Raw genomic sequence first — 27,865 nt, forward strand, 5'->3', positions numbered from 1 at the left:
TCAGTGACAGGCTCTCAATTATGAAAAACTTATTATAAGAATCATATCAGTTCATATAAATGTTAATCTTTTAATTTGATCTCAGAACTGTGAGTTTTTTTGTTTTTTTGGTTTTTTTTTTTCTTGAGACAGAGTCTCGCTCTGTTGCCCGGGTTGGAGTGAGTGCCGTGGCATCAGCCTAGCTCACAGCAACCTCAAACTCCTGGGCTTACGTGACCCTACTGCCTCAGCCTCCCAAGTAGCTAGGACTACAGGCATGTGCCACCATGCTTGGATAATTTTTTTTTTCTGTATATATTTTTAGTTGGCCAGATCATTTCTTCCTATTTTTAGTAGAGACAGAGTCTCACTCTTGCTCAGGCTGGTCTTGAACTCCTGAGCTCGAGCGATCCGCCCACCTCAGCCTCCCAGAGTGCTAAGATTACAGGCGTGAGCCACCGCGCCCGGCCTGATCTCAAAACTGTGAGTTTTATGCATCCATATTATACAATTATAGATGTCTGATTTTTTCCTAAACTTCACCAAAAGTCCTACTCTTATTGATAAAATTAGCTGTACAACTTCTTCTGGTATCTTTTTATAGGAGAGACCCTATTTTGGATCATATAACAGAGAATGACTTTGAAGGTTTTTTTCTCCAATCCCAACTAACTTGGGCACATGGGCAAGGAAAACTGCACCACTGTGACAGAGTTCATTCTCCGTGGACTGTCAGATGCCCCTGAGCTGCGAGCTTTCCTACTACTGATGTTCCTTCTCATCTATGGAGTCACAGTTTTGGCCAATCTGGGTATGGCAGCACTAATTCATGTGAGCTCTCGGCTTCACACTCCTATGTATTTCTTCCTCAGCCACTTATCCTTTATAGATTTCTGCTACTCCTCAATCATTGTGCCAAAGATGTTGGCTAATATGCTCAATAAAGACAAATCCATCTCCTTCCTGGGATGCATGATGCAGTTCTACTTGTTTTGCACATGCGTGGTCACTGAGGTCTTCCTGCTGGCTGTGATGGCCTATGACCGCTTTGTGGCCATCTGTAACCCACTGTTGTATATGGTCACCATGTCTCGGAAGCTCTGTGTGGAGCTGGTATCTTGCTGCTACTTCTGTGGAACGCTGTGTTCTCTAATCCACTTGTGCTTAGCTCTTGAGATCCCATCTTACAGATCAAATGTGATTAACCACTTCTTCTGTGATCTCCCCCCTCTCTTAAGTCTTGCTTGCTCTGACGTCACTGTGAATGAGGTGTTTCTGTTCATTGTGGCCAGTTTCAATGAGGTCATTACCATCGTGGTCATCCTCACCTCCTACTTGTTTATTCTCATCACCATCCTGAGGATGCACTCTGCAGAGGGAAGGTGCAAAGCTTTTTCCACCTGTGCCTCCCACCTCATGGCCATTGTGGTCTTCCATGGAACGATCTTTTCCATTTACTGCAGGCCCAGTTTGGGTTCCAGTGGGGATGCTGACAAAGTGGCCACCGTGTTCTACACTGTAGTGATTCCCCTGCTGAACCCCCTGATCTACAGTCTGAGGAACAGGGATGTAAAGGAAGCTCTCAGGAAAGTTGTGGGCTCCAAAATATATTCCTAGGGAAGATTTTATTATCAGGTTTCAGGATTCCAAAGTGGAGACCGGCGAGGCGTCAATAGGAGGGTTGCAGTGTTAGATTGGAGAGCAGATTAAGGAACTTTGTAGTTGTCAGCGAGTCTTTTTGGTTCATTTATCTTTGTGCTTTTTAAATTTAAAAGAGATATTAAACATACTTGAAAGTTTGAAATATGAGTGAATTCAATTTCAACAATAACATTTATTTTGAAATACTCCTTTCACATGAATAAATCCCATTTTATTTTTTAATGTATGCCTTCACATTAATGATGATCCACATATTTTAAATTAAGACTTTACATTAATGATGATTCTATTAATAATTATGTAGAAGATGACACTGTTTCCAAGTCTTAGGAATGCTGCTTCTGAAATACTCCTTACCACATACTTTTCTTTTTCATGTCCATTACCATTTCATAGTTCACTTATTATAAGACTTACCATCATTAAACATTCCCACAATAAATAAACTTTGATAATTAAACTATGACATTATAACTTCTGTACTATGAATTGTAAGATATATCCAATCACAGAGAAGTTATAATATTAATAGATGCAAGTGTGTCTTAGAATAGATTAAATATGGTATAGACTAAAATGCCAATGCTCTTTGCTGGAATTCTGTCAGGAAAGAGAATGCTGGGGTCCATATTATCATACATTTTCAATTTAATTTCCATAGCATAGTCAAGACTTTCCAGCTGATGATTATTTGATCCTTATAACAAAGGTCTAAGGTCCTAGCACAGAGTCTCCAGGATCCACACTGTAACTGAAGGGAAAGCCATGTAAATGCGTAAACAGATAACTATAGCACACTGTGGCTGGAGCCATAAATGGAACAAACGCTGATTCACTGAAATTGCTACCATCAAAGAAAAATAGCCTTGGTCTGGTGGAGTCAGAAAATGTTTCACGGAAGGTTTCACAACTCAGTAGTGTTTTGATGTATGAATAACCTAAACGGTGAGTTAACTATAGACAAGCTGATGTGACATCACACAACTGTGCAGATGTGTAATATGGAGACTAAAATTTGTACAGAAAAGTGAGGGGAGAATAAGTCTAGTAGAGAAGCCTTTGGATGACATTTTTAGGAACATGGAAATGCACATATAAGTGATTGGGAGTCACTCAAATTTACAAAATGGAGAATGATTTGGTCCATATAGCTTTTTAAATTGAATTTTCATAACATAGTCAAGACTTTCCAGTTCATGACTATTTGATCCTTACACTAAAGGCCTAAAAATAAACTAAAATTTATTTTAGGTTAGTTCACACTTATTTGCTGTGCTTATTTTTTTGAATAAGTGATACATTCACATGGTCTACTTTCTCTTCTTTTATCTCAGCCATGTGAAAATACCTAGTACAGGCATCCAGAAACATTTCATGCATATTCAAACAAATATATAAATATAAGTTGATTTATTTTGTAAAGAGTTATGTTAATGTCAGTGCAGCAGACATATATGAAGATGAGTTTACAGGCATAAAGACCAATTTGGAGTCTATTGAACAGTACAAGTGTTAGATGATAATATGACCTAAAGAATTGTCAGTGGTGATGAAGAAGATAATCAAGAATTTCATGGAAATGTGGCATTTGAAGGGATTTCAGAATCTGAATGGCTTGATGATAGTTGTCTGATCAATCAGAAGCAAAGAAGAATCGCACAGTAGACGTTATATTTGTTTACAGTATATTTGGGATGTTGGCAATAACTTTAAACACTCTAATATACTATTTCTAGCCAGATGTAGCTGCTTCTGGGGTCACTGAGAAACTAATTCCAAACATTTGTAGTCCTATAGTCTAATATATATGAAGAGATGGTCTGCACCCAATATCCCTGGCAGGAATATAACTAAGTAGCCCCGAGACCTGAAGGCAGAATTTCCCTGCTTCCCTAAGGTGATTAGTGTAACAAGAGGGGAGTTAGGCTTTGCAAAGACCAGGGGCACGGCAGATATTTAAGAAATAGTTGTTGAGTAAATAAAAAAGATAATTCCTGCTATAATCTGTTATTATACCCACACACAAAAAAGGAGATTATAGGAATGACCAGGGAGCACAGAGAGAGGACATTTAAACTTTTAAGTTAACTTTTATATAAAATGTTTCTAAAGTTGCTACTGTTTCCCTTCAGGTTTTCCATGAAACCAGAATTACATCAGAAAGGAGTATTTAATTTTAATCGCTTGTTTTGAGGCCCCTGGGGAATAAGGCAACCAATTATTTCTATATCACGATGCCACTGGGAGTGACAGTAGAAATAAAAGTCTTAGCATCTCTTCCAGATAAGCTCTCCAGTGGCAGGAGGGGGCTGCCTTTTCCACCAGCAGGTTTGTTTGCAGGTCTGAGAAAACAGATATTCTTTTCTATGTAAGGAATCTAGAAGATGCCTTAGGTTTTGTGGTTTCTGCATGGGAAACGTATTTGGGGATATTTCAAGTCACTGCAGACACTATGTATCTGGACATCTGGGGAACAGGAAGTGTACTGTTTCCACACTTGGTATAGAGCTTTGTTTACAGGGCCTGACTTAGCTGATTTTCTTGATAGTATAGACATGTACCACTGTTTCCTGGGAATTGGAAAATAGAAGGGCCCTAAGAGTTTTCAGCAATATATATCTCCTTGTTTCTGTAAATTTTTAGAAGAACTGTACAAGGAAGATAAGTATTTAAATAAAAATAAATTAAAAAGAATAAAATGAACCTTCTGGAGAAACACCATAATGATGACTCAATCTGAATAAGATTGTAGATCAAGGGAAAAACATGCTGGCTCATAAGGGCAAAAAGAAAAAGAAAATGAGAAGATATTATAAGGAAGAAGACTTTAGATACCACATTGCCTGGACTTAAAGATAAATCAAATTGTTTAATCCATGTAACAGTGAACCATGATATTTAAATTGCACATTAGTCAAGGACACTGGGTTCATTGATCATCCAATATGTATATGTCATTGGGCAACCTATGGCTTCTTCAAACTTCTATTCATTCATCTGTAGAATAAAGCCATTCAATAGTGGTTGAAAAAACATAAAATATTGTTGACTTCTGTTTGACCTATTTAGTCAAAAAGAGGACTAATGATTAAAATGCTAAACTAATAATTAACCATGGATATAAATGATAATTATAGGACCATTCTTTCACTAGATCATAATATATGCACATATTATTACATGAACAATAGTTATAATTATAGAGGCTATTTCATATGCTCCCACTTTTCCTCAGTAAATGTAGTACTAAAATAAAAAGTTATTTCATTTTGTTAGACTTTTCTTTGCAGACTTCCTAAAATTCAGTGATATTTTAGTGTTCCACATGAGGGTTTAATTGTATGTTAGCATCCAAATTGTTTGAGTTAATAAGTATTACACTTGTTTTTAAAGTTCTATTAAGAGCTAATTTTACAATTTTTGATAAAGCAACATTTATTAGTTAATCTAGTTTTGAAACTCTGGTTCCTCCTGTTATGATACTTAACATTTAGCAGGACAGTAACAGAGAATTATTTGTCTCACCTTGTATTCTACAGAGGGGATAGTTAAGCATGCTTTATGTGTCAATCACTTTCCATATTTTATTTCCAACATTGCTTTTCAGATCGCATCAAAGGAAAACATGTTTCTGACAGCGAGAAACATAACTTCTGAGGCCACATTCACCCTCTTGGGCTTCTCAGATTACCCAGACCTATGGGTTCCACTCTTCTTTGTATTTCTGGCAGTCTACACCTTCAGCGTGGTGGGGAATCTTGGGATGATTGTGATCATCAAAATTAACCCAAAATTGCACACTCCCATGTATTTTTTCCTCAGCCACCTCTCCTTTGTGGATTTCTGCTACTCCTCCATCATTGCTCCCAAGATGCTGGTGAACCTGGTTGTAGAAGACAGAACCATTTCATTCTCAGGGTGTATGGTGCAATTCTTTTTCTTTTGCACCTTTGTGGTGACCGAATTAATTCTATTTGCTGTGATGGCCTACGATCGCTTTGTGGCCATCTGCAATCCCCTGCTCTACACGGTTGCCATGTCCCAGAATCTCTGTGCCTGGCTGGTGGTTGGATCATATGCATGGGGTGTAATATGTTCCTTGACACTCACATGCTCTGCTTTAAAGTTATCTTTCCAGGGTTTCAACACAATCAATCATTTCTTCCGTGAGTTATCCTCCCTGATATCGCTCTCTTGCTCTGATTCTTATCTCAGCCAGTTGCTTCTTTTCATTGTTGCCACTTTTAATGAGATAATCACACTATTCATTATTCTCATGTCTTATGTGTTCATCGTTGTCACCACCCTGAAGATGCATTCAGCCGGCGGGCACCGCAAAGTCTTCTCCACCTGTGCCTCCCACCTGACGGCCATCACCATCTTCCATGGCACCATCCTCTTCCTCTACTGTGTGCCCAACTCCAAAAACTCCAGGCACACAGTCAAAGTGGCATCTGTGTTTTACACAGTGGTGATTCCCATGCTGAATCCACTGATCTACAGTTTGAGAAATAAAGACGTCAAGGATACAGTCAGAAAGATAATGAACACAAAATTTTTTTCATATTGAATGTATGTACTAGTACACATTTAATTTGGTTATTGTACAATGACTTTTTATGTTTTTTGAATGGACGGTGCATCAAGAGTTCATTAAGAAAAAACTTTGAACTTTCGAAAGTGGAATTTTATGCTGGAATGACTCTGAGTTTTAGGTCAGAGAGATTATTCTTGGTTCAGCTTGTATAAGCGAGAAAGGATTGATTGACCTTGACTTCAGTCTTTGTCTACAATGTGATATAAAATGATTTATTTCATAAGGTGTTGTGTGGAGCAAATGAAAATGTTGGCAATATATCTGACACATTATAGATGTAAGATACAGGGTAGTTCTCTCATCTTTTCCTTCCTGGCAACTGATAGGTTGTAGGTGTTAATTAAATAACCAGTTTTGTATTATAAACTCAATGAAATAAATGGCACTTAGGAAGAAATAGACCCACCATTTAGGACCTCAAAATCCAGTGGTGTTGGTAAATATCCTAGTAAAATTTGCAGGGAGAGTACTTCAAATCCATTTGGGGATATAAAAGGTATTCCTTTATATTTGTGTGCTATTTTAATTTGGCCTTGAAGGATTATTAATCATGTGACTATTTTACTTTGCAATGAAAATTTTATGTAAATTGACCTTTAATTCCTGTGCTAATAAAGCTTCATGTGAATTTTATTTACAGGAAATAATATTACAACAATCATTACCCCTTTCCTATTCACTAACAAATACATTACAAATTTTCATAAAGTATTCAAAAATAAACTGTAAGATATCGATAGAAATGCATCTTTTAATTATATTTATTGAGATGAATTTTACTTTTCTTTATTTCAATTAGCATAATTATCCATGAGTAATATTTTTATTGCTAGAATAGCACAGGTTTCAGAATCCTTAAATTCGATAACATAATATTATTGTATATTTCAATATAGCTAGAGGAGAATATTTGAATGTTGTCAGTGTAAAGAATAGATAAACATTTAAGGTTATGGATATACCAATTACCCTGATTTTGTCATTACACATTTTATGAATGTATGAAAATGTCATATGTACCCTGAAAAAATTAATATCAATTATTTAGCAATTAAAAAATTAATAAACAGATAGAATTGTGGGGTTTTTGTAATAGCAATGCCAGTCAATATCTTTTAGTATCACCCACATGATATGTCAAAATCCTTATGAGTTCTTATCATCAATGATTATTTTAATAATTGACTATATATGATTGTATCCCTTCTATTTATTGATGGAGGCATGCTTGGTAATATTATTTTCAAATAGACTTGATATTCAGTCATTAGAGAAATTCACTTTGTCAGTTTTAGAGAAGTTTATAAAAATATTTTTAGCATGATTATTAAATGACAAGTAAAAAAATTAAATCTATATTATCAGACTTCTGGCTTCAATTTAAGAGGTAGCAACATAGAAAGAAATTTGTTCCCAATATTGTAGCACTAAAAGTGATATTCTTCTAGAATTAGATATTTTGAAAACTCATAACTTTCTAGAAGCTATCAGATAGCTTAGGTCAGTGGGCAACCAACAAACATAAGCATAGATAGGGTAGCCAGTAAAAATATTCCATTCCTAAGGGAGGGAGAAGAATCTGGGGAAAGGTCCTCTGTGAGGTACATGTGCCAAGGAAAGACTTAAATCTTAAGGTGAACTAGGCATCCAGAATCTCTGGCAAACCAATCACCACCTAAAATATAAGGTAATATGTGAGAAATCTGTAACTTGTGTCACATTGAGACAACCATAGTATCAACTTAACTGAAGCCCAGCTCAACTGCCCATACTTAACTGTCAAGCAAAGGAAATGAGTCAATTACCCAGCAAAAATACCATTCACTCACTGTCTATTACTCTCAAAATAATAATATTCACTCTTAAACAAAATTTACACCCATATAAGTAGAGAAAAAAAAATTCACTGTAAGAAAACAAAGAAATGAACAGAGTCAGATTCAGATATAAACTAGATGGTAGAAATATTAGACAGGCATCCAAAACAACTAAGATTACTTAGAGCCCTAGTGGAAAATGTCCATGACATGCATGAATAGATGGGGGGTTTCAGCAAAGTCACGGGAACTATAAAACTGGATCAGTAAAACAGCTAGAAATTACAGTAACAAAGTAACAATGATAAAGAACCACCTTGAAGGATACAGCAGTAGTCTCAACATAGTTTAACAAGATATTAGTGAAATTAAAGATAGATCAATATAAAATACCAAAAAGGATACACAAAGAGAAAAAAAGTGAAGAAAACATCCAAAAGCTGTGTAACAATATCAAATAATAAAAATAACTGTAATTGGAAATGCAGTTTTCTTCCAAGATAAGAGGATCAGGGCAGAGGGATCATGTGTAGGGATATGGCTAAGAATTTTTCTGAAATTAACGAATACCAAACCATACATCCAAGCTAAGTGACAAGCAGAATGAATATACATGGGCACGTTCAGGAAGAAGGAAAAGAAAGTAAAAGAGAAAATATTGAAAGGAAGAACCATTAAAGATTGGGCAGATTTTTCCTTAATTATTATTTTTTTTAAATTTCAGCATATTACAGGGATTGGTTTCTCGGAAGACACTGGTGAGCTAGTGACTCAACTATGGGATTTTTCTGGAATTATTGGAAAAGTAGAGCTTTGTGTGCCGAGGCTAATCCTCTGGGCAGATGGAATGTGCTCAAAACTGTTCATCGCTCTGTTTGCCATGAAGAGAAATCCTGCCTGAGACTTTAGTCATCAAAGAGGAAAGTATAGCAAAAAGCTGGAGAAAGAAAAATGATTGATGGCAAATTTTTGGACCATATGGAACCTCTCTTGACTGATCTAAGTCCAAGATTTTTATGTTATATCAGCAATAAATTCCCACTTTTGTTTAAGCCATTTAAAACAGTTCTTCTTCTATATCCAAACAAAAGTTGACCTATACAACTATACAACTATTCGTAATTATTCTCTTTATTAATTGTGTAATATTCTAGTTCCTTGAAATAGAATTCAAGACAATTGAAATTATATATATGTGTATGTTTGTGTGTGTGTGTGTGTGTGTGTGTGTGTATCAGCCATACTTATCTTTCTCAATTAGGCAAAATTCTCTCTAAATCTCATTTTCAATTCTCTGATCATGTCATGGGCTTTCTAGTCTCCATGTATTTGCTCATATTATTTTCCCTACCATTTCTCATTCACTATTGTGTACTTGACACAGTTCTTAATGCCCAGTTCAAGTTATTCTCCTCCTCTCTGTTTTGTACCTAGAAGAGTCCCTGGAAGAAAACATTCACAGAGTGAATGTATTTGTTGAATAAAGACTTTTTGATATAGTCTGACCTTGGGTGGCCAGGATTTAATTTGAATACAGATGCAAATATATCATAGTATATATCAGATTACTGAGTTCATTTATGGTTGTTTCTTTCTTTCTTTCCCTTTCTTTCTTTCTTCCTTCCTTCCTTCCTTCCTTCCTTCCTTCCTTCCTTCCTTCCTTCCTTCCTTCCTTCCTTCCTTCCTTCCTTCCTTTCTTTCTTTCTTTCTTTCTTTCTTTCTTTCTTTCCTTCTTTCTTTCTTTCTTTTCTTTTCTTTTTTTCTTTTGAGACAGAATCTCGCTCTGTTGCCTGGGCTAGAGTGAGTGCCGTGGCATCAGCCTAGCTCACAGCAACCTCGAACTCCTGGGCTCAAGCGATGTTTCTGCCTCAGCCTCCCGAGTAGCTGGGACTACAGCCATGCACCACCATGCCTGGCTAAAGTTTTCTATATATATTTTTAGTTGTCCAGCTAATTTCTTTTTATTTTTAGTAGAGACGGGGTCTCGCTCTTGCTCAGGCTGGCCTCGAACTCCTGACCTCGAACGATCCACCCACCTCAGCCCCTCAGAATGCTAGGGTTACAGGTGTGAGTCACCTCGCCCGGCCTTATGGTTGTTTTTTCTTCAACATGTTGACTTTCAAGATCATCTATCTCTCAATCACTAGGTACATTTTTACTTCTTTTCAGTTTATTCTACCATCATCTTGCGTAGAATATTCCAATAGTTGTTTGCTAAATTGCTTTGAACCAGTTAAATAAAATTAGATAACATTTATCAAATCTGATTTTATGTATAATAATCTACCATTTTGAAAGCCAAAATATGTTCCTTTGAGGCATTCTCAGGATGTAGAAAAACACCTTACATCATTTCATTTTGTGTTTAATCAGCTCCCGAGTGGAATTGTTTAATTGCTCACATATCTTTTCCCACTGGAGATCTGGATATCAGAGTTTGGCTTCCTGGCATCTGATGTGAGATGAAAAAGTTGATCATAAAATCCTCAAAGAAAAATATAAAAGGTCTGCTTCTCCTAAGGAGCCACAGCCTTCTTAAGCGAGGCACAATTTCCTTCTATGAACACAGAAGTTCTGCTCCAAATGGATTATGACAAATGTTACAGTGGATCATTTTTTACATATAAATTTCAACCTTAATTTTTCTGGTGGAAAATGAACTGGGCCTCCCAACAGTGAATTAAAAAGGTGGATGAAAGAATGTAGTGACCTGGTAAGTATTTTTAACGTAATACTAGGATATTAGAGCTGGCTGGAATTTTAAATGTTCACTTCCTTATGGTCCCTTATTTTACACATAAGAAACTAATGTTTTGGGAGTAAACATGACTGGAATAACACAGCTTTTAAATCCTCAAGGTGTTTCCAACAAAAATGGTGATAAACAAATGGGCACATTTAACACTTAATATTCTCAAGAGGACTCTCGGTATTATAGGACTCTGATTAGGAATCTAAATGTAAACAGTTCTCATTACACATTTCTTTTTAAAAGTTAAGCAGATTTAAATATATATTAAGTCTGACTCAATTTTTATATAATATTATTTATTATGTCTTATGGTAATGCATTGATACCAATTGGTATCAATACCCAAGTAACAGGACAGGGGTAGGGTTAGGGAGTTGGCTTTTGGGGGAAAAAAACGTTTTAAAAAGTAGTAGTGTTCAATATAGAGAACTTACTGCAGTAATGTGTCTTTTTGCTGAACTTTTTCAGAAACCTCCATTCTTACCTTCCTGTTACATACAAAAACAAGTTGTTTGACTCATTTTTTTTTCCTGTACCAGATTTTATTCCCATCAGTAGCATATTAAAGAGTAATTGTCCACACAACTTTACTAACACTAAATATTATTAACCTTGATTATATGCACCAAATGATAAGGTGAAAAATTATATTTCATTTTAATTTTTAAACTCTTAATCTTTTGTTTCCTATAGTCATTTCCTCTTCCATTGTTGCATTTAACTTTCATATTTCCTTTTGGATCCTTTAAGTTTCTTTCAGCCTTGATTCATCTAACATCGTTGAAAGATTATTATAAGTGATATTCTCTGTATGAATGGATTTCTTTGTCAACTTTAATTCTGGAATCAGAAATGAGGGTTTTTGGTAGGAAAATATCTTTAGCAAAGAGAAGGTTGTTCTCCAATGGCACAGACCTCATGCTTAATTAAGCAATGTCCCTAAAGACGACACTCTTTCTTGATGCCTGCTTTTAAGTGGTCTGTCTTCTTAATTGCCAAAGTAGAGGATGGCACAACAAAGCACTTCCACCCAATCTTCATTCACTAGCCACTGGATCTAATTGTATCTTTCCCTCACCTTCATGGCTGTGGTCATTGCTCTGATCCTTAGTCATTTCACAGTCTTGTCTCCCATGTGTATAGGCAAGAACAGATGGACTGTCCCTCCATCAGAGTTGGTATTTTCTAAGGAGGACAATGATGCTTTCCTCCCCAGTCCCCCCTTTTTAATGCAAAACGGGAATCCTGGTTGATAACAAAATAGTAAATATTAATATCTAGTGAAGCTCAACCTGTCCCAATGGTTGAATAATAATAGCTAATATTTATCAAATGTTTGCTGTGTGAAAAGCACTCTCCAAAATGCTTTATAGGTATTAGCTCATTTAATCTTCATCATAACTCTGTAGACAAGTGCTACTATAATATATAATTTAAATATCAGAAAATAAAACCATAGGATTATTGAAAATTTGTCTAGAGGCACACAAATATTAAGTGGTAGAGCCAGGATTTAAACCCAAGGAGTCTGGTTCCAGGGACCATGTGCTTATTCCCACATCATACTGCCTCTGTCCCTGTGTTAAAAGAAGTAAATCTTCCTGTTCTAGCAATGTCCTAAATAAAATTTAAGTTAGATTTACAGTAATATACCTATATTAAGTTTAGCACATTGATATTTTAGGGAATAATGACATTATTTCTCTAATCTTTTTGAATTTTCCACCTGTGCATCACTTCCATCTCTGGAAAGGCAATGCTTACGGGAGAGTACACTAGCTCAGTGATCCAGAACTTCCAATCTCTAGCCCTGGCTCTTTTATTGTAAAGCTACGTAAGCCTGGATTGGTTAATTAGCCTGCAATCATCAGGTTTTTTTTTTTTTTGACATGAAATTGACAATCAAACCTTAACATATTTTAAAGAACTGTGAGACTTAAATTAGATTTAAAAGAACATTGAAAATTATGAGTTCAAAATGTTATTTCCAGATATAGCACACTTACCCAGAACTCACCTAATTTGGCTGGCTAGATAGAGAACAAACGAAGAAAAATAACATTGAACAAGCTAATCCAGAATCCATGGCCATTATTGTATCTACAGTTTATTCTCTGTACCCAAAGAATAACTTCTTCTGATTATTAACCCTAAATGTATACAAAATTTTAATAGAGAGATTTAGTTTTATTAAAAACCTGCAACACATTGAGCAGGAAAAGACAGGAGGTTAACAGTTTGGTATTGTTGTTAGATCAGGTTTTGGGATGGAGTATATGAGATGAAATTGGAAATATATGCCAAATCTGAAGTGATTTAAATACTGAGCCTGTCTGTAGGGGACAGAGAATTATTTAAGGGTGTAAGCAAGAGGGCAACATGATGAAAATATATTTGTACAGTTAACTGTATAGTGATATATACATAGATTTTGTTGCGTGTTTGGAATTAGAATGGGGAAAGACTGGAAGAATGAGGCCAATTAAGAGGTCCAAATGGGAAAAAAGAGGGGTGACATTAAATAATGGAATGTTAGAGATGGTAAAGTATAAAGTTTGCATAATTTCCACATTTCCAAGAGAGAATCAATGGCTCTTGGGTATTTTTTTGCTGGGAGGAGATTTCTGCTTTGGACCAGGAGTGTAGGTGGTGGGGACGTATTTCATGATAGAGATCATGGAACAAGGTGGTTAGCCACTGTCACTTGACATTGGTGGGAGATGAGAGAGTTGAAATTAAGGGTGAAGGCAAGGTTTAGAGTTCAGCAACTGGTTTCACAGTTGTGCTATTTACTGTGGAAGACAATAGCTTGAAGGAATAGAGGTGGCAAATTACTGATTTACTTTTAAAAAATTGAAAACCTATGTATCATACTACACCAACTGTAGACATGCCTAGTTGTTATCAGGATGCCAAAGTGGATTTAGAACCACTGTTCTATTTATTTTGACCTTTTACTTTGCTTTCTATTTTTTTATTTTGCCCGTGTCCAAGTTACTGTTAACATTTCCGTCATTACTCTGTTACAACTCCAGAAACCCAGTCACGACACACTACAGAAAATGGAGCTGGAGAATGCCTCTTTGAAGACTGACTTCATCCTCCTGGGATTTAGTGACCATCCAGAACTTCAGAGTGTCCTTTTTGCTGTGTTTTTTTCCATCTACTCTGTTACAATGTTGGGGAACCTTGGGATGATTTTATTAATCACAATCAGTTCCCACTTACACACCCCGATGTACTTTTTCCTCTGCATGTTGTCCTTCACTGACGCATGCTACTCTTCTGTCATTGCCCCCAAATTACTTGCGAACTTAGTTTCTGATACGAAGACCATTTCTTACAATGGCTGTGCTGCACAGTTGTATTTTTTCTGCTCTTTAGTTGACACGGAATCTTTCCTTTTGGCTGCCATGGCTTATGATCGGTACATAGCAATCTGCAACCCACTGCATTACACGGTTATTATGTCCAAGAGAGTTTGCTGCCAGCTTGCAATTGGAGCATTTTTGGGGGGCACTGTTAGCTCCATTATTCACACCACTAACACCTTCCATCTGTCTTTCTGCTCCAAAGAAATTAACCATTTCTTTTGCGATATCTCCCCACTCTTCTCTCTGTCCTGCTCAGATACTTACACGCATGACATCATTCTGGTGGTCTTTGCTAGTTTGGTGGAAGCTATCTGTCTTCTAACAGTTCTCCTCTCTTATGTCTGCATTATAGCAGCTATTCTTAAAACAGGTTCCGCTGAGGGAAGACGAAAAGGGTTCTCCACCTGTGCTTCCCACTTGATTGTGGTCACTATTTATCATGGTACCTTGATCTTCATTTACTTGCGCCCCAGCACAGGTCATTCACTAGATATTGACAAAGTAACCTCTGTGTTCTATACGTTGATTATACCTATGTTGAATCCTCTAATTTATAGTCTAAGGAACAAAGATGTCAAAAATGCCTTTAGAAAAATGATTAGAGGAAAATTACTTTCTTAAGAAAGGATGAAACTGGGCCTGACAACTTTTCAGCAGTGTCTGTGCCTTAACATTTCATTTTAACTGTTGGAAAAGTCAATTTAACATGGGTGTTCCCTAACTCTGTGGGTAATGAGCTCTCAACCACAGAATAGGGCCAGAGTCTATTAAAGCTGGACCCTCTCACATCAGTTATATAATGTCTATTATTTTAAAGTTGAAATTGGTAATATTTATTTCAAGGGCAGATTTACCTTTCTTTCACTTAATCTCCTATATCTCATAGTCTTATCCCTTTTCTCTTCCCACTCTAAACTTTCATCACAGTTACTCCTAATAATGGATAAATCATTGGCATAATATAATTCCTTTCTTGTGAATGGCACAAAAGCAATTTATGTAACCAAAAACGTTTGTACACCCGTAATACTCTGAAATAAAAAAAATAAAATTAAATTAATGCAGTACACTTGGATTTTACATAAATTTATTTGATTTCCATGTAAATATGTACATATTGTAGCTTAGTGGTCCAAATCCTTTTTGCTCTAAAAAGCTTACTCAAATATTAATGCTTGCACGATTTTATTTCCTGAATCTCCCTACAATTTCAGATGATGATTCATATTCTAAATCTTACTAGAATCTTAGGTGTGCTTCTTTTAAGATGCTCATCATTTTCTTTCTGATCTTGTAGTTATTTGTCTGTGTCCTATCCCTCTACCAGAATTATTCATTAATTCTTATTCATTCTTTTATCTCTTGCCTATTTATCACATTATCTTCCCAATGCAGATCCTGGGTGAATTTTTATGAAATAAATATGTTTACTATGTATTGTTTTTAGATCACATGCCTCAAATATGAAGAAACCAGTTATTTCTCTTGCATTACTTTTGGTTCATCCTCCAGAGTGGTACTGTGTAAAAGATGATTCATAGTAGACATTGCCAAGTGTGATGATTTTTTAAAAACAATTTTCAAATGTTGACTAATTTAAAATCTGGCTTATAAAATATTTTCTCAAGGATATCTTGAGTCTGAAATCTCTTGATTGGTAAACAAACAGCAAAATTTCTAAGGGAAGCTGTGCTCTGAGAGCCAGGGATGGGAACTGGAGTCCATGAATTGTGGGACAAGGAGTTAGTTGGTTGCTGGATTGTGGTCCAGAGAGAAAATGTGGCTAGAAAGTTTACAGTGTTAAACTCAAAGGTGAGTTTGGGATGAATTAGAGAGAAAATCTAATAGTGAAAGCAAATGCTGGGTTGTATATCTGGACCATAGTTCCATTCACTGAGGTAGGATGTATTTTTACAAGAAGGGATTTATTCATATAGATCAGTGGGGGGAGGTTGGGTAGGACCGATGTGAGTTTTCAATAGGAAAGACTGGAATGGCTTTGTGAGATGCCATGAATGAGAACTAAGTGCTTTGTCTTAAATACTGAACAGGAAATGTTCTCTGAAGTGCATGGGCTCACAATAGGTAGATATTGGTTCCTTAGTAGCTAAGTATGCTATTTCAGCCACAGCTCTTGGGATAGTGCCTCACAGGATAACATAAAATGAGGTACTTATAGATTCATTATCTAAAATTATTTATTGGAATTTAGGGGTCTAGGTATTTAAATCAATAGTATAGTTTCAGGAATGTGACAAAACAAGGGAATGGTGTGAGCAGCATGGGTAGCCATGAACAAACCTATACTCAGTTCTAACCAGGAGTAAAATCAGAGTCAGCAAAAATAAGTCCTAAGGTGTCTGGTCAGAGAGCTACAAATATGGCCTTGGGTTAGGATCTGCAACTGGAGTCTGACCAACTAGGTGAGCAGGTGCTAAAGAGGAAAGAAGACTGTGTCTCATGGGGTGGCATTATGAACAATACCAGACCTTTTAGCGCTAGGAGGGTAGTCCCTGATAGTTAGCTCAGCATCATCTTAAAATCTCTCTTGACCAATCTCAGGGGTGTGTGTGGTGTGTGTATGTGTATGTATGTGTATGTTTGTGTATGTGTATGACAGATATTAACATAAACATAGATGTAGATATATAGATATAATCTTATTTTATATATATGCGCCATGTTAAAGAGATGAGGAAACTGAGACTTAACAATGTTAAGTAATATGACTAAGGTAAATATGACTAAGTAATATGACTAAGAAGTAAATGATAGTATACAGATTTGAACCCATGTCTGTTTCACTTCAAAATCCAAATTATCTTAAATTTTCCCCTATCTTTGTTATTTTCTCAAAATGAAAATAAAATAAGCAGGAAAATCAAACAAAATCATGGAGCCTTGACAACACGTAAAGGCTATGAAATAAGTGCTGTCTTTAAATGAGAAGGTAAAGAAAAATAAGTAAGAAATATCTTTTTTCCTACATATATGTGAAATAGTGGGAAGTCAAGGCAATCTTACATAACATGAGTATGCTTAGTTTTTATAGATATAAATACAATTAATATGTTTTACTAAAGCACATTAAGTCGGGAAAGGGTTTGGGCAATGATTGAGAAACTGTGATAAGTGATATATTCTATGACAACAAATATTTGAGATTATAGAGGAAAATTAACATTTAAGAGATATGAAAATATTTTTGTTTTATGATTCTGTTCATCAGTAATGTAAGACAAATGTCTTGTTAAAATTTTCATATTTTTAATGACTCATTTCATTCCTATGATTTTTTGAAGCATATAACTTTCAATGCATTTTATAAATAAATAAAAAAAGATATATAAATGGACCTAAATAAAAAACCCTGTATAACCCATTAACCTGTCTTCCTGGGACCATAAAAGAGTGCCTCTATGTTTCTGTCATAACAATAACCTAAAATAAAATTAAGGCTCTTGATAAGCTGAATTATGTTACATTTTTCATAGATGAATTATAACTGCTAAGTGATTACAGTACAAACAGCATATGCAATTAATTAAATTACTAGAATTTATTATATGATTACTTAATATTCATCCATTAAGAGATGACAACTATTAACATTTTGTTTAAAATAGGATTCCAGTTTATTTCATAGATACACAAAGAGGCTATGTAAATCATTATAATTGATACAGTAATGTAAATATGACTTGTTCTTTGTGTTTTTTTCCACTGAACATATATTTATGTTAATAACTTTTATGTTACAACTTAACCTCTATCAATTGGGTATTTTTTTTAATTTAACTAACCTTAAATATTACCATAGTATAATGCTATGAACTCGTCAAGGGACATTGAGGCCCCATTTATAGTGGCCTTAGAAGAAGGTCCACATTCTTCACCACTGACTTCCATTTGTGCAGCTGCTGTACAGCCGTTAATAGCACCACACCTGTTCTGCAGAGTAAGGGCAAGAAGGGGAGCCCACAGGCTGATTCTCAGACTACAAGGTGTAATCAATCTCTGGGGCTGCTGATCCTGGGGACATTTGCCGACATAGTTGGGGCACACTGGTGAGGAACAGTGGATCCAAGAAGAGATGCTCTTTGTATCATATGATCTCTGTCCCTGATAACTTATTTCAAGCCTAGGCCAAAAGGCAAGAAGTGTTGATGGATTTCATCTAACGTGAATGTACTAGAATAAAATATAAGGAAAGGAGTTCTTTTTCTGGTAAATTTACAAAGACTCCTTTTTGCATCATTTTTGCAGGGGACATTATTTATTAATTAACTGCCTTTAAATGTCATCCTGGAGCCAAACAATATAAATAAAAAGGCAGAAATAACGGGGAACAAGACAGGCAAGGGCCTTGCCTATATGGAACTTCAAGTCTAGAACGAGATTCCTTATCTATTCTTATTCATTTATTTACTACTTATTTATGTCAAAGTGCTGTGCTGGACATTTATGTGGTAATAATATTATGCAGGAAGAACATAAACCAGACTAAGTCTGATTCTCTAAAACTCCCTTTGGCCAAGCAACTATGTTTATTAAATCCATTTTTTTTATTTCAGGATATTATGGGGGTACAAACATTTTGGTTACATGTTATGACTTTGCCACACCCAAACCATGATTTGAGGCATGCTCGTCCCCCTACAATGCTCACCATGTCCATTAGTTGTGAGTTTATCCACCCCCAACCCCCCAACCCCCAAAGAATATTACTACCATGTGAGCACCTTAGTGTCGATCAGTTAGTTCCAATTTGATGGCAAGTACATGTGGAGCCTATTCTTCCATTCTTGTGATACCTCACTTCGGAGGATGAGAGGGTTTGCTATAATCCATGATATCTCACTGGGACATACGAACAGAGAAAGGAAGTATAAAAGGACCCTCTTTGCAAAGCAACAAAACGAGCCTGTTTCTACTCCTCCCTGGTTTAGAGGGAAGACTAAAACCAGTAATTCCTGCCCCTTACACACAATTTAGGCATAAGGTAAGTAACTGAAAATACTTTGAAGTTGTTTTGGTGAGACTACAGGAACCTATGTCAAAGCACATGATATTCAACTCCCAGAATCTTTTAATATTTTTGAATGGACATCATGGTTTCATCCAGAACATAATTTGTTTTTTAATGCTTTTATCAGAGCACCTTTCACATCTTTATTCCTTAAGCTGTAGATTAATGGATTTAACATAGGTATGACAACTGTGTAGAAAACAGAGGCCATTTTGTCTGTGTTCATTGAGTAACTCGAGCTGGGTCGGAAATACATGAACAGGAGTGTGCCATGAAATACAACCACAGCCATCAAGTGGGAGGCACATGTAGAGAAGGCTCTGTATCTTCCCTCTGTTGAGTTCATTCTAAGGATGGTAACTATGATGTAGCTGTAGGAGAGAAGGACAGTGACAATGCTGCACCCCACAACACAGCCAATGAAAGTGAACATCACTATCTCATTGATGGATGTATCTGAGCAAGAGAGGGCTAGCAAGGGTGGGATGTCACAGAAAAAGTGATTGATTACATTAGAATTACAGAATGACAACCTAAATGTGCAGCAGGTATGGATCGCAGAATCTATCAACCCTACAATGTAGGCAATGACCACTAGCTGTGTACACATCCTCCTAGACATGGTGATTATATAAAGAAGTGGATTGCAAATGGCAACGTAACGATCATAAGCCATGACAGCCAGCATGAGACATTCCACATCTGCAAAGGCCCCGAAAAAATACATCTGAATTGCACATAAATTATATGGAATCCTCTTTTGCTTAGATAAGAAATCAGCCAGCATCTTGGGAGAGACAGTGGAGGAGTAGCAGACATCACAGAAAGACAGATTGCTCAGGAAGTAATACATGGGTGTATGAAGCCTGGGGTCCATCCTGATCAGCAGGATCATCCCTAAATTGGCGATCACAGTTATACCATAAACCAAGAGGAAAAGTACAAAGAGCCCCTGCTGCATGTCCTGTCTGCCAGAAAGCCCTAAGAATACAAAGTCAGTGAACACACTGCTGTTCTCAATCGTCATCACTCAGATCCGGAAATCCTTGGTGTGACAGAAGAAAATGGAAGTGGAAGATTAACATCATCTTACAATGTTAATAGTCAAATTGTTCATCCTTTTTTGTTGTAACTAAAAGAAAAATGATATAAACAATGCTAGAATTGTTCAAAATAAACGGACTCTTCTGGAAATATACACGATTTAATGTAAATCGAAGGAACAATGAGATCTCTTGTATATGCAAGGCATGGTACAGAGGTTGTAGCACACTTTCATCCAAATTAAATCATGCTATTTTCATGCAAACCTATTATTACTTATGGTGATGATGAGTTCTGCTCTTCTGATATATTAAGGAATTGATGTCCTCAGAGTTCAAGGTAATAGTTCTTATAATTAGTTCATTCAGATAGTCCACATCTTCTGACAAAATTGTTGTTCTCAATTTTGTAGAAATGTTATATCCTGTACTAGATAAGCATAGTTAAGTGAGAAGTGCAAATAATGAATATATCCCATTATTTTTCTGTCATAATTTAAACTGTGGGGCAGGCTTGAGCTACGGCAACTTCCTACATATAACATTTCTCCACTTCCCCCTTAACTCCCCAGGTCCTCTCCAGCATGGATAAGCAAGCCTGCATCCCATTGTCACTGGGATACGGAGAGGCTGTGATTCACAAACCACCGGAGTAGAAAGGCTGGTGTTTGCTAGAGAAGTGAGTAGAAGAGTGTCCGCGAGAAGTAAGCTAGAGAGGGCAGATAGGAGTATGTCAGGGCTAACCATGCTCCCCTCTGAAAGCTACTGTTGCTCAGGGGAGACTATAAAGCACATTTTGAACCTAATTGTAGGAATGGTGGTAGCACGGATGGCAGAGAGGCAGAAAAAGGACTACAGTTTACTATATGAGTTCCTCTGCCCTGATCAACTAGAATCCACATGATCTATTCACCAACAGATCAGATGTACAAGAATATTCTTTTTTTTTTTCTTTCAGCATATTACAGGGTACAAATGTTTAGGTTACATATATTGCCTTTGCCTCACCCAAGTCAGAGCTTCATGCATGTCCATACCCCAGACGGTGCACACCACAGCCATTAGGTGTGAATATACCCATCCCCTCCTAACCCCTCCCACCTGCCTGACACCAGATGATTGTTACTACTAATTGTGCACTTAAGTGTTGAACTACCATTTGATCCAGCAATCCCATTACTGGGCATCTAGCCAAAGGAAAAAAAGACACTCTATAAAAAAGACATCTGCACTAGAAGGTTTAAAGCATATAGCAAGAATATTCTTATGCCCACAGTCCCATAACTACAGAGAATTTCATTTCTTAACTGTGTTCCTCATCCCAATTCCCCAAAAATTATAAAACTAGAATTAGAAATCACCTTACCCCAGTTAGAATGGCTTGTATTAAAAAGTCCAAGAACAACAGATGCTGGCATGGAAGCAGAGAGAAAGGAATGCTTTTACACTGTTGGTGGGACTTGAAATTAGTAGAACCTGTATGAAAAACAGTACAGTGATTCCTCAAAGACCTAAAAGTAGACCTCCTATTCGATCCAGCAATCCCGCTATTGGGAATCTACCCAAAGGAAAAGATGACTTTTCATCAACATTGTCTTATTGTGTTCTTTGATCTCTGTTTCTCTTGCATACCTCTGAAATCCGCTGGCCTTTGGTTAAAAAAGTTTAGTAGTGGTGCTTGGAAGGCCAACTGAATTCTAGATCCTGCTGTTATATTTTATCTAAACAAATTATAAACTATATAATATCATATATGCCCCCTCTGTTCTGTGGAGATATAAGAAAAGTGGAGCTGAAGGTAAATGAAGATCAAAAAAAGGATGACATCTGAATAATGGTATAGTGATCGATGTGCAGGTCTCCAAAACCTTGGCTTAAACTTATCTAGATATTTGTCCCTATTGACATATCTTTAAAAATAATGATTTCCTTTATAATTTAACATTTAAAAAATATATATAGAAGTACAGGTAAGAGACTAAAAATTATAATATTGTGTAGCCACATCTATAGCTCATGCTAGCATTTTATTGTACTCCCTACTATGTATTTAATATGTATGTATTTAAAATAGTAAATGAAAAGATAGCAGTAATTAAAAGAAATGTTTACATTGTTTTATATTCTCCTTTGGTTTTGTAAGATGCTAAAGAAATATTCAAAATAAATTAGAAAACATCCAAAATATTAGTACCTGATATGGGACTATTGACTTCTTTGTTGGACACAGCTTTATCAGCACAAGCGTTCAGTACTGTCTCCTGACTGCCCTGGGTTATATAACTAGCTCTGTGTCTGGCCCCTAGATGTTGAGCACTTGGTCTCACAGGAATAAATGGAAGATATAATAATATGGTTTAACACATAATATGTTATACAGGTAGGGTGATTAAGGAAAATATACAGATCTTTTAAATCTTTTTCCTCTGTTCCTATCTAGCCTAATGCCCAATAGTATATCTAATTAGCAATAGTAAAATGACTCCAGTCAACCAGCATAATTTTCAGTTCACCAACATCAACAGAGGCATTTTGTTTTAATTACATACTGTACAAAACAAATTCTCATTCACCCTCACACACTTGCACAAACATATACACACTCTTCTCTAAACACATTCACAAAATAAGATTTTTGTGAAGACAGCAATAATTAATTGTCATCATTCTTCTGGAAAGAGGCTTAAAAAAATTAATTGTCATCACATTGCCTAGGGATAACCAGATTTTGTTGTCTATAATGTTGGATTTCTAATTTTTAAACAAAAATGATGTCAGAATAAACACACTTTCTATGTAAATAATACTATTAGAAGATAATGCATTGATTTCTATTTATGTACATTAATTGCTTTAATTTTTCCTCTGTTAATGGCCATTTGGTTTATATATTAATGCAATTCTTCAAATCTTAATAAGTCTGATATGAGTAAAATTACATATACATAATTTATCCTATTCAAGTGTTACATTAAAATATATTTTAAGAAATGGCCTTTAAGGACAGGAGATTAAACCTTAAATAAAAGGCAATTTTGGACTTGGTCAGGTGTTTTATATTATCTAATTATCGATACATATTATCATCTGTTTCATATATTATCACATATGTCCTGAGTTGTCTCAAACTCATTATATGATGCAAAATCTGAAACCCAATGCTGATAAGTAAACTTCTAGAATGTCACAGACATCGAGTTTCATTGAATCCACAGGAAATGCTCACAATAGATTTCTGAATAAAGTGCAATGAAGTATATTTGTCATAAAATATTCTCTTAAATACTCTCATAGAATGCAGTGGTATGTTTACACTAAAGTGATGTCTGAAAATTCACAAAATTAGTGACCCATAGACTCCTCAGAGGTCATTCAGTTCTCACCTCTCACCCAGGACAGGACCCCAACAGTGACTGTGGGCAGGAGGGGTGAATAAGAAGGTTTGCTACATTGTGGGGTGATTTGTTTAATTTATATCAACCAGGCACTTGAACATCATTAATATTGGTGCTAATAGAAAATAGTGTGGAGGGACATTGCATTGCACAATTCCAGGAAGCAAATGGAAAATAAAGAAATAAGTGCCCCTTGAAGTTTTGTAACCTGGCAGCCTGGGAGTATATTTTTTGTAGTAGCCTTCCTCTAAGTGATATTTTATAATATGTGAATCATTACAGTGCACTTACGAGTGTAGGTTGCTGCGTGATCTTTAAATGTCTATTGTTGATGGATATTTCAAGGAAATACACAATAATCATGTATACTAGCTGTACATCTTGAGTGTTAATGTGGTTTAATTGCCACAAATACTATATGTGCAAAATTTGTGCAAACAACAACAACAAAAAAAAACTGGCAAAATGTGCATGGCATGTAACAGTTTGTGCACTCCAATACTTCAGATAATTTCATATTTTTTCTGAAACTCCACCTAGGGTAAATGGAGTCATAGGTTTTATTATTATTTCTGTTTGTTTGTCTTGTGTGTTGTTATGGAATTTCCCCCTTGCTTTCTATAAGGCTAGAATATTTGTTGGGTGAAATTCAATAAAATTAATATATTTATTATTTTTTGAAAAGTGATTCTTAGTGAAAATTTTAATGACTTTGTATATTTTATTGTCATTTTTTTGTGTGATGATCCCAATACCAAAATGCCAAATGTATTCCTGTGGGAGATATTGTTGCGGCAAAGCTCAAACCATCTAAGTAATTGCTAATAATTTTCTACCAGGTAAATTCAAGAAAGTATTATTTTTGTGTTATTCAAGATCATTACTATCATTATCCATTTCTCTGGTGCGTATTTGGAGGAGACAGAGTCATCCTTGGTCATCTTGTTCTAATTCCTTTCCAAATTCATATTTCCCTCAGGTGCTTCCCTGTCTCCCGAGACGCCAAATTTCCTCAGGCTACTCTCTGTTTAATCAGGATCCAAACTGAAACTTCATAAACAGGGCCGCTCCTCAGAGCATGCAGTCTAACTCCCACTCCCCATTTGTACCAGAGCAGAGGTAGCAATATATTGCTGAAAATTGGCTAATTTAAATTGCCTTCCAAAGGGATTTGTACTTTAATAGGAAATGACTTTTTTTTTTTAATCATGGGGAGGGGAGGAAAGACATAAGGTAGAACTTAAGGCAACAAAGACAAACTGCGAGAAAAAAATCAAAACAAAATCATCCCCATTTACATGGCTCTTCTGGTTTCCGTGGTGCCACTAATCATAACACTACATAAGAAACTGTCTAAATATAAAGCTCTTCCTTCAGAAAATAGTTTCCTGTCCTTGAGTCATGAGCCTTTATCAAATAAGTTTAGTGTGTGATATTGGTACCAAGGAAAACCAAGTTCACTAATCTCCCTCTTGCTGAAAACAAGAAAAACAGTGCCTGTGGATTGCTACCATCTATGCTCTATAAGCAAGGGAACACACTTTTAGTAACATAAAGGATAATTATTTAATGAAATATTCTATCAGAGTTGTGTGATTTATTAATTTAACAAGTATAGTTTGAAAATGCATTGTGTACTAGAAACTACTAGAGATTTAAAAAGTAATAATGAAACCCTGAAGTTGCTTACAATCTGATAGTAAATAGCTTTTGTTTTTCGAAAACATTTTAAAAGTTTTATAGGTGAACATTTTAAAGGTGTATATGTATGTATGTATATATATGCTTGCACACACACATATATAACCAACAAGTGAATTTTCAGAAATAAAAACATTCCTGCACCTAGAACCCAAAACAAAAATCAGAACATAATCAACATTTCAGAGACTGTCCCTTACCCTGACATAAATCGATGTCCAGTATGATAGGTTGGTTTTAGATATTTTAAAACAAATTTAGAAGTGAAATCATTCAGTTTGTATTCATGTCTGTCTAGATTCTTTCACTCATTGTATATGAAATTCCTCCATACTGTTGCATGTGGTGGTAGTTTATTCCTTTTCATTGCCGTGTAGCATCTTAATGAACAAACATACCATATGCTATTTATCAACCTCCGAAGAATGCTACTGCAATCATTTCTGAATGAGCCTTGAGTGTATATAGTCACTCAATTCTATTGAGTATAAAACAAGGAATGGAATTTTTGTGTCTTAGGTATGCACGTGTTCAGCTATGTTAGATACTGGCAAACACTTTTGCAAAGTTCAATGCCAATTCTGACTTCTACTTCCCACATATACAAGCTATAGTTGTTTCATATCCACACTAATACTTGAAGTTAATATTATCAATTGTTTTAATTTTAGACATGTTTAGGTGAGGCATAGTACTTCATTGAGATTTTAATTTTTATTTGCCTGAACCCTAATAGTTGTGTAACCACTTCCATGACCTGTCTACTAAAGTCTGAAGGCAGAATGGAAGGCCAGTTAAAGGGGCTGTGTTTAACAGTATCTGGCCTTTCACCACTCACACCTTCTAGCTTACATTATTGTCATCGTCACTTCAGGTTGAATCAGTCTGGAGTCACAATGTAGTTATTTTTTATGAAGACGAAGACACTCATTATTTTTGTTGTTTTGTTTTGTTTTTTAATACTACATCTCCAATAGCAGGGATAGGTTTACATAATAATAGGCTCATGTATATATAGAGAGAAAAAATGTGGCTATGAGAAAGGACCTTATAGATAATCTAGTGTGATCCTATCTATTAAGGGAGAGGGGGTATGGATGTCTAGTGAGGAAGAGTGACTTATTAAAAATTTAGAGTGGCATTGGGTGCCTAGTTCATAGTGCATTTCTAGAGAGAGATGCCCAGAGAGATTAAAAGTTGCTGCCTCTGGTTTTAACACAGGACCTCTCACTTACTGTGCCATTTGGCATTATTACAGCTCTGTTTTAACAAGTATAGTTATACGACCTATCGCCAATGTGTATCTGTCTCTTCACTGTGTTATACGTATATCCAAATCCACCATCACTATATCATTATTATGGTTAGGTATTGCAGTGTCAAGGCTGAAGGAAAGAAGTCAAGACACAGAAGCATGCTCACAGTGTTAACCTACTACACACAGTCATTGGTAGTATCATATTGGACAATACTGTGTCCAGCAGTCATCGGTAGCTGTGTGTACAGAGACAGAGAATGGAAGGGAATGTTGGGTGTTGAGCTGGACAAGCTAGAATAGATCAAAGCCTTTTGACATATGCTTCCCCCATGTCTGTGGAATCCTAAGATGGAAGGGTTATTTCAGGTTATCTGCCCCAAATTCCTTTGTAAGTCATGAATTTTCTAAGCAATATTTTCAACAAGTGATTTTTATTTGCACAAATTCAAAGAGATGAAGCCTACAATTAATCAACTTGTTTTCTTCCTTTTTAGATATATATATTTATGAAGCTTAAAATCCTGCCTTTCTGGGGTTGAAAGTTTGCACTTATTAGATGTAACTAAAAGAGCCAACAGGCAGATCAAATCTATCTTTCCATAACATAACTGTCATATGTCCTATGAGAGGGAGATGTCATTTTATATCTTATGCACCAACAGCAATCCACTGACCCTCCAGTTTGTCTGGACTATAACAATATTTCCAATGATTTTTTCTGCCCTGCTGCTGCTCATAAGAAAGATTAATAAAAGATTATGGGTACATTGAGAACATATGGCACAGATAGAAACCTTAAGACATGTTTTTTAAAAGAAGCATTTCTCATAGCTGTTTTTCCATCACTGTACATTCCTCTAACCTGGTACAGTGTCCTATAAAGACACCTTGCAAAGCAGAGGAGACTCCTGGGCTTTCCTTCCATCTTGAACTGTTCTCAGAGAAGGACGTTTCACAGCGGTAGCTAGAAAACCTAAGACTTTTAGCTTGTCATTTAACTGTACAATTGTAAGGGATAATTAAAAGTGTCATTGAGTTTTGTATGATTATTCAGATATGTGGCCATAGCCATGGTTTCTTAGCAAGCTTCTCCCAGTGTTTTGGTGTTTTGACATCATAAACTTGAGCAGAGCCAGATGAAGTTGATGAACACCAAGAAAGCACCGAGATGGATGCTCTTTATTTCCTATGTAGTTAATAAGCATGTCTTTGTAGAGTCATTGTATTGGTATCCACAACCATTTTATTTACTTTCTTA

The 27,865-nt window shown here is 35.9% G+C and overlaps 4 protein-coding genes across 4 annotated transcripts; 3 read left to right on the plus strand and 1 right to left on the minus strand.

Annotated features, from left to right (window-relative positions):
- Nucleotides 1-660: 660 nt before the first annotated feature.
- Nucleotides 661-1,596, plus strand: LOC123641823 (olfactory receptor 5L1-like). Its single transcript, XM_045556756.1, has one exon. It carries the CDS (start codon nucleotides 661-663, stop codon nucleotides 1,594-1,596), a length of 936 nt encoding a protein of 311 aa, XP_045412712.1.
- Nucleotides 1,597-5,266: 3,670 nt separating this feature from the next.
- On the plus strand, nucleotides 5,267-6,211 carry LOC123641824 (olfactory receptor 5D16). The gene has a single exon (XM_045556757.1). It carries the CDS (start codon nucleotides 5,267-5,269, stop codon nucleotides 6,209-6,211), a length of 945 nt encoding a protein of 314 aa, XP_045412713.1.
- Nucleotides 6,212-13,869: 7,658 nt separating this feature from the next.
- On the plus strand, nucleotides 13,870-14,802 carry LOC123641929 (olfactory receptor 5I1-like). Its single transcript, XM_045556870.1, has one exon. It carries the CDS (start codon nucleotides 13,870-13,872, stop codon nucleotides 14,800-14,802), a length of 933 nt encoding a protein of 310 aa, XP_045412826.1.
- A 4,496-nt stretch (nucleotides 14,803-19,298) lies between these two features.
- LOC123642117 (olfactory receptor 5W2-like) lies at nucleotides 19,299-20,237 on the minus strand. Its single transcript, XM_045557029.1, has one exon. It carries the CDS (start codon nucleotides 20,235-20,237, stop codon nucleotides 19,299-19,301), a length of 939 nt encoding a protein of 312 aa, XP_045412985.1.
- Nucleotides 20,238-27,865: the final 7,628 nt, after the last annotated feature.

The sequence above is a fragment of the Lemur catta genome, chromosome 7 (assembly GCF_020740605.2).
Source record: "Lemur catta isolate mLemCat1 chromosome 7, mLemCat1.pri, whole genome shotgun sequence".
NCBI lineage: Eukaryota > Metazoa > Chordata > Mammalia > Primates > Lemuridae > Lemur > Lemur catta.

Bases quoted from the DNA above. Each gene is read 5' to 3' on its own strand.
- LOC123641823 (XM_045556756.1), top strand. From the start codon at position 661: ATGGGCAAGGAAAACTGCACCACTGTGACAGAGTTCATTCTCCGTGGA.
- LOC123641824 (XM_045556757.1), top strand. From the start codon at position 5,267: ATGTTTCTGACAGCGAGAAACATAACTTCTGAGGCCACATTCACCCTC.
- LOC123641929 (XM_045556870.1), top strand. From the start codon at position 13,870: ATGGAGCTGGAGAATGCCTCTTTGAAGACTGACTTCATCCTCCTGGGA.
- LOC123642117 (XM_045557029.1), bottom strand. From the start codon at position 20,237: ATGACGATTGAGAACAGCAGTGTGTTCACTGACTTTGTATTCTTAGGG.